We start from the raw sequence: 7772 nt of genomic DNA, 5'->3' as shown, positions 1-7772 counted from the left end.
CTTTCATTTACAAATTCTCTTTCTTTTTTTAAATAAATACAATCAAACACACAGCATTTACATATCTTTGAGACGTATTGTTTGCGGTTATGAAGATCGGGACAGAGGTTTTTTTTTCATTTATTTTGGTCTACTCTGACGTCAAGTGAACACACGTTTCATTCAACAAGCAAGAAAGTAAGTTATTTATAACCCGCAGCGTCTCCAGGTTGTGATCCTTGAGTGCGCAGTGAAAGGAATACTGTCTATTGGACTGATGTAGTGCGCCTTCACAACAAAAGCCTCCGCGCTCATGTGCGATGGTGCCAGAGAGGCACGGCACCCTGTAACCCACAACTAGGACGCATCGATGGGAACACTTAACGGAGGAGAAATACACAAGGATTACTGACCGCAGCAAACTTGCCTGTTTTCAATCCTTAATCATTCCTGATTTCCCACTCGTATGACACAGCACCGGGTCATTTGGAGCATGGAAAAACTGTCCTCCGATCAGGTAAGATCATTAACAGGCGCAAAGTTGCTCTTAATCAACCGCGGGTTTGGTTGAAAATGATTAATTTGTGGTTATGATATGGTTTGTTCTTTGAGGAAGCTGATCTTGATAGAATGACAGCTAATGGTGGACATTCTCAACGTTATAGATAAAATCTTAAAGGCAAGAGAATTAGACAATTAATCAAACAATTTGTACGCGTCTCTGGATTACAACCATGGACAGCAACTGTCATTATGTCACGTCCGAACACATGCTTATGGTTTATTTTATTTTATTTTTTCAATGTAAGTAGCCGATCATAGAATCACATTATTAATCCCTGACCCCTGTCTGTTCTTAAAAGAATACACTGAAACAGCTGATAGGATCTTTTTTGTTTGTTTGTTTTGTTGCGCATTCATATATTTTCATGGCTGTTTATATTGATGCCGCCCTAAATAAGAAAAAAGATACAAAGACAAGCTGCTGTAACGAGGCTGCAAACTTAGATTTTTCATGAATATGCGTGTGGTGTTTGAGGATCTCCCAGGTGCAGCGCTTTCACCTGAACAGACGTGATTTTTAAGACTTGCAAAATGTGTAAATGCCATATCATAACAGCTGGATCTGAATTATGATATTAATAGTATCTTTCCTGTGTCATCAATGTTTAAAAGCAAGTTACAGGAGTAGTCTTTATGTTGTAAAAGAGTGCCCCCTGCTGGTGAAGACTTAACAAAACAGGGAACATCTATTTGAGTGTGTATGATATGTTAGGTTAAATTCTTCGATCATTTCTTCAAAGGGCTGCGAGCTGTAAATTCCACGCTGAGAAAATCTGTGATTTGCTGGGAGATGGCAGACATTCTGGAGCTGCGAACGGATGGAAACTCCCTCCTGAAGGCGGTGTGGCTCAGACGCTTGAGACTCACCAGGCTCTTGTTGGAAGGAGGTGCGTACATCAACGAGAGCAATGAACGTGGAGAAACGCCTCTCATGGTGGCCTGCATGTCCACACACAGTGACCAGCAGAGTGTTAGCAAGTCAAAGCTGGTGAAATATTTACTGGACAACCAGGCAGATCCCAACATACAGGACAAAGGAGGTAGGACTGCACTGATGCACGCGTGCATCCACAAGGCAGGACATGAGGTGGTGGATCACCTTCTTAGCAATGGAGCTGATCCCAGTCTGGAGGACAGGACCGGGGCTTCAGCTCTGGTCTACGCCATCAACGCAGACGATAAGCTGACACTAAAACTGCTCTTGGATGCATGCAAAGCTAAAGGCAAGGAGGTCATCATAATCACCACAGACAAGTCCCCATCTGGCACCAAAACCACCAAACAGTACCTGAACGTCCCTCCATCGCCACAGCTGGATGAGAGGTCCTCCCCCGTTTATTGCACCTCACCTTCTGATATCAGCGTAACTGCGTCTGCCACACCGGAGCAAGAGCAACAAAACACTGTCTTCAGTTTCCAGACTAAGCTGAAAACTTCTTGTTCAGCTGCAAAACTTGCCAACGGGCCCACATCTCCAACACGCAAACCGGCAAACCCCAAGCGTGCACGTTTACCTCAGTTGAAGCGTCTGCAGTCGGAGCCTTGGGGGCTGATTGCTCCCTCGGTGCTGGCTGAAAGAGGGTGCAATCACGAGGAGGGTAAGAAAGCCAGTTCTGATGAGGACATGGTTGCAGGAGTAAATGGGCTCTCTCTGAGTAAGAGGTCAGCTTTATCCAGGCAGAACAGTGTGGATGGCAAAGACAGCTTATTCCCACTAGTGGGTGAGCAGCCCTGCAAAATGACAACCTCGCTATCAGTTCCTCCAACATCCAAAACATCATATGAGAGATCTCTCGGTCAGCACCAGCCGCTGGCACGGCGCAGCACTGTTCCTACAGAGCAGGAGAGCGGCAGCAGCGGTGGGGTAGCCAGTCTCAGAGACACAATGCACAGGAGACGTCTGGGGAACGATCACTACGACTCCGACTCACAGCTCTATTCAGACTCCGCCATGTTAGACTCCCCCAAGGTCCCAGTGGAACGAAGGAAACTAAACACATCTCCTCTAGCAATGCTGACCAGCTCCAGAGAGTCTCTTGACAGCAATGCCAGCACATCCTCCCCCAGCACAGCACGCAGGCGTCCACCAGGCCTCCTGGAGAGACGGGGCTCAGGCACCCTGCTACTAGATCACATCTCCCACACCAGGCCTGGCCACCTGCCCCCTCTCAACGTGAACCCCAACCCTCCCATCCCTGATATCGGGGCTAGTAGCAAGCCCTCCTCACCTCTAGCCACAGGTATTAGATCTATAGCTCCGGTAGCACCAAACACACCAAAGAGGGGCGGCCTCAAGTCCAAGAAGAAACTTGTGAGAAGGCACTCTATGCAAGTGGAGCAGATGAAGCAGCTTTCAGATTTTGAAGAGCTGGCACATTAGTTAGTGGTGGTGTTTATGCAGCACATGTTGTGGGAGTAGAAATGTTCACACCATTAATTGTCAGGATCCATAGGTTCAGTTGTGCAGTCATTTCAGTGATGAATAATGTTATATTTTGTTCCGAAAGATTATATTAAACCTGAGCAATATGGATTTTCTCCCTGTGTTGCACCCCACCTTCATGATTATCCTCACCCTGCTTTGTATGTATTACAGTTTTGAATGTAAACGCCAAAACATGGTACTTTTCCTCTGAACTATCTCTCTTACATGATAATGTAATGTGTAGGGAACATGCTGGGACCATTTTTGTAGCCAACTGGCCACTCGGGTGCACTTTGTGCATATGTAATTAGCACCGTCAGTTGGCTTACTTTGGATAAGAAAAATGTGATGCACTTGTCTGAGATGTAGCTTTGAGTAAGGTAAAGTTTGACTGTTTGTAGCAAATTTGTATAAAGTGCCTTCAAGATAAAGAATTGTGTGGGGGGGGGGGAAGTGGACAGATACATTTAATGTATTAAGACCATTTTAAGCTAACGATGTAACCAAAATGTGTTTTATTTCAATGTTGTTGGTCTCACAAGGAATAAGACTCAGAATACATGATGTGAGTGAATGAAAAACATGCCTTAAAAGCAGGTAAAATTATGGGTTATGTATAATAGTACTTTACTGCCCAGGAGGAAGGGAAATGGAGAAATGTTGCCATTAACAGAGTTACAAAAAAAAAAAAAAAAAAAAAGCACTTGTCATATCTGATGATTTCAAGTAACATGGAAGGACATAGCAGCTTGTAGTCCACACTATAACATTGGTGATACCCTCATCATGAAATGTCATTTCACGCTAATGGCAATCAAAACTAAAGATCATACAGCTTCCATGTAATTTACCTGTGAAGAAGAAGTGCTTCTGTTTAAGACAACAACAAAAAAAAAACCCACAATATAATCCATAGTATTTTTGCAAGTAGTTTGTTGTATATTCAGAATAAATGTCTATCACTTGTGAATTCCTCTTTTCTAATTGTTTTATTTCCCTCATCACCTTGAACAGGGGCTCTGCTGATAGCAGCCACACAGGTGCTCATTAGAATCTGCTGATGTGATCACAAGTTCAGGATACAATGAAGATAAAGGATAAGAAAACAAGAGACCATCACAATAACATGGAACATATTGAGAAGCGTACGCTCCATTACTGTCACTGAAACTAGGGGGCGCCCTTTTTGCTATGTTGAATAGATTTTCCCAAAATCTGTATGGGTTCTTCCTTGACGAATAATCCACCTCTTAATCATCTTTGATGAAATTTGGCCTTGTTGTTTTTCACGTAATAATAGGAACACCAACACTATCAACATTGGAAAACCTTCTGGATAAAGTAAATACACTTTTAACAACATTATATGATATAATAATGTAGACATGTACATAATTTGGAACAATTTTTGTGGACGGAACAAAAAAAAAAAACCAAACCCTAAAAAGCAAAGTACATTTTTCCCACCAAAAAAGAGCATTTGACCATTACTGTGTATTTACATTATGTTATTATTAGGAGATTTCACTTTACATTTAGAGACAGCAAAGTTTAAAGCGTGTGTCAAAAGGTATGAGAGTGGGCTTTTTTATTACACGCTGAGCAAGACGAAAAGCAGGCTGTTGTTTAAATGTCAAACAGCCATTAACTGGAAACAGGCTGAACCGTCAGAGAGGGGGAGCAGCTGAAAGTTATGATAATGTCTTCAAAATGTCTCCTCAAAAACCCAGTGGTTGAAAACCGCCCTGTGCTTCTACGACGGTAAGAATTCATGAGGACACAGTTCACGCCATCAAATGTAAGAACGCTTCGGTCAAATTTCAAATGTGAAAATCTTCTGCAGCCACTGAAACCATTAATGTGCTGACTTGCATTTACATGTAAATTTATTTATATTATATGTATTTTTATATATGGCGGCACAGTGGTTAGCAATGTGGCCTCACAGTAAGAAGGTTCCAGGTTCAAGTCCTGGCTCCAGCACAGGATCTTTCTGTGTGGAGTCTCCATGTTCTCCCTGTTCCTGTGTGGGTTCTCTCTGGTACTCCAGCTTCCTCCCACAGTCCAAAGACATCAAGAGGGGACGAGGCTGATTGATACTCTAAATTGACTGTAGGTGTGACTGTGAGTGTGAATGGTTGTCTGTCTGTCTGTCCTGTCCTATGGCGATGATCTGGTGACCTGTCCAGGGTGAACCCCGCCTCTCACCTGAAGGCTGCAGGGATAGGCTCCACCCCCCCCGAGCCTTAACAGGATAAGCGGAAGAAAATGGATGGATGGATGGAAATAACCCATTCACACAGTATAAAATTTGAAAATGATGTGCATTAACTGTGTATGACACCAGATAACAAGACACTTGTAGTTTTTTTCAATATCCGATCATTTATCCAAATGATATTTTTCATCATAAATATTTACAGTAATTTCAAATACAACTAGAAAATCCCAAGTGGGTTCGAGCGGGCCCGCATGCGCAGTCAGATTACAGGTCTCTTTTGGTGCATTCATGCAGAATTCTGGCACCAGTGGGAAAAAAAATTCAAAGCTCTCTTATCTCAGTCTGTCATCCTTGTGTCATCTCTTTGATAATCCTTTGAAGTATTCTACAACGTACAGAGATGACAGCAACACACACACACACACACACACACACACACACACACACACACTAAGTATGGCAATCAGTGAACTGGTGTTGAGATCACTGAGGCAAAGATGAATGCCGACATCAATGAGATCACAGTCAGTGAGATCACTGGAGGCAAGATCACTGCCCATAAAAACCACCATGAATCAGAGGACCCTGAAATTAAAATTAAAACTACAAACCAACAATGCCTCAGAAATACACTGCTGCCAAGACAACAAAGCCACTGTTCAAAAAGGTACGGGATACTTCGCATAAGTGTCCAGAGACAATGGTCGATAACCCTGCAGCTAAAATAGAAAAACTTCAGTGGGAGGTCAAGAGGTTGAAGGAGAAAGAGGAGGCCAATGCCAAGCTCTTCCAAGGTGAGATTCACTCGAAAGAGAAGGAGTTGGAGTCTCATCAGAGCAACATCAGGAATCTCCAGAAAAAAATGGACAATGGCAATAAGGAGAAAGTGGAACTCACAGAGAAGTTAAAGTCCTGTGAGAAGAAAAACACAGATCTTCGCCAGGCTCTGACTTCAAGAGAGGGAACGATTAGAAATATGAAAACAATCCAGATGGATCTGGAGAAGAAGATTGCTGATATGCAAAGAAACTTCAAGATAAGTCTATCTGAGCAGTCCCAAAAGCATGAGGAGAAACTCTCCAGCATTCAAACAGACTTCAATAAGAAGCTGTGTGAACATGACAATAAAAGAAATAGGGAAACACAAGAACTGGAAGCCAAACATGCACAAGAATTCCAGGAAATGAAGAACCATTTCCATAAGAACGATGAAAAGACTAAGAGAGTCATCGATAAACTGGAAAAGGAAATTAAAGACAGAGACAGATCTGCTGAGCAGCGGCAAAAAGAATACGAGACAGACAAGTTCGATCACGGAGTCAGCTTGAAAATATTGGAGATGGACAAGGTTGACTTGTGTAAAAAAATGAAAGCGATAGACAAAAGAAATGACCATCTAGAGAAGTGTCATTCCAAATTAGAGGAGGACATCCTCAATCAAAGCAAAATGATTGCAGACCAAAGTACCAAGATACAGACTTTGACAAAGGAAAGAAACGAAGCATTAAAACAATGGAACCAAGAAAAAGAAAACAATTGTGTTTTACACCTGCAACTACAAGACACTGAGAAGAGACTCAAGTTTCTGGACAGAGACTGCAAGTCAGAAGAGGCGAAACACAACACCACAAAACATGAGCTGAATACAGTCAAAATACAAATATTTGACATGGATGACAGGATCAAATTCCTTCAGCACAAAGAGAAAGCTATGAGGCCAGAAACAAAGAATCTAGAAAATAAAATAAAAGACTTGGAGACCTACATTCGCAGGTTCAAGGGTGATCTCGAAAGATCAATGGAACTTTTGAATGACCCCAAAAGTTTCATTCAAAGAATCATCCTCCTAAAAAGACGCTTCCTTGCCGATGAGCCAGGGATTGATGCAGACACAGTGGAGGCAGTTAATCATGAAAACACGCATCTCAGGAGCCTGTTGAGTCGTTGCGAAAGCATTAATAAGGCTTCTAACAACCAGCTTAGAAATGCAGAGCTGCGAATTGAGAGTTATTGCAAGAAAGAAGATAAGAACAAAAGTGAGCTGCTCAAAGTCATCAAAGAAAAAGATGCTGAGCTGGTCAAGCTCAGAAAAGAAATTCAAGAACTAAAGTCGCAGCTCTCAAATGCAGTGAGGCCAGCAGCACAGAAAACACTGTCGAAGAAACTTCCACCTAAGACACAAGAACTGTGCAAAGGCAAATCAACAAAAAGCGTGCCTCAGCATTCTCCCACTGCTAAACGTACAAATGGTACAGGGGCTAGCCCCCTTCAAATCAGGCAGTGCCCCGGCAGAACCGCAACACCAAATTAAAGCTGCAAGCAGCGTTGTTAGGGCCTGAGCCCCCGCGCAGCCGCGGCCGGATCGCCGTCCCGAATCCAACGGTGTAATCGGCAAATCCCTAGGCCTTGTAGTTTAGGAGATACGAGCCTCAGTGCGCTGCACAGTGTGACTGCAGAGCTGAGAGCCGAGCTGAGAGCCCCTCCCTTCTCTGCTCGCTCTCTGCCATCTGTGTCAGAGCTGAGAGCAGAGCTGAGAGCAGAGCTGCCAGCTGGCCCTTTAAGAACCCCTCCCCCGCTGCACTG

At 43.3% G+C, this 7772-nt stretch overlaps 1 protein-coding gene across 1 annotated transcript; it reads left to right on the top strand.

Moving 5' to 3' along the window:
• The first annotated feature begins 210 nt into the window (after positions 1–210).
• Positions 211–3381, top strand: ankrd34c (ankyrin repeat domain 34C). The gene is made up of 2 exons (XM_086207790.1): positions 211–496; positions 1284–3381. The coding sequence occupies exon 2, from the start codon at positions 1334–1336 to the stop codon at positions 2921–2923; it is 1590 nt and encodes a 529-aa protein (XP_086063916.1). The 5' UTR covers positions 211–496; positions 1284–1333; the 3' UTR covers positions 2924–3381.
• The last annotated feature ends 4391 nt before the right edge of the window (positions 3382–7772 follow it).

This window comes from Aulostomus chinensis, chromosome 7 (assembly GCF_037954235.1).
Source record: "Aulostomus chinensis isolate RoL2024-O1b breed Wild chromosome 7, RoL_Achi_v1.0, whole genome shotgun sequence".
NCBI lineage: Eukaryota > Metazoa > Chordata > Actinopteri > Syngnathiformes > Aulostomidae > Aulostomus > Aulostomus chinensis.
Note: the sequence above shows the minus strand (reverse complement) of the source record. Positions and strands in the feature narration are given on the sequence as shown.

Bases quoted from the DNA above. Each gene is read 5' to 3' on its own strand.
- ankrd34c (XM_086207790.1), top strand. From the start codon at position 1,334: ATGGCAGACATTCTGGAGCTGCGAACGGATGGAAACTCCCTCCTGAAG.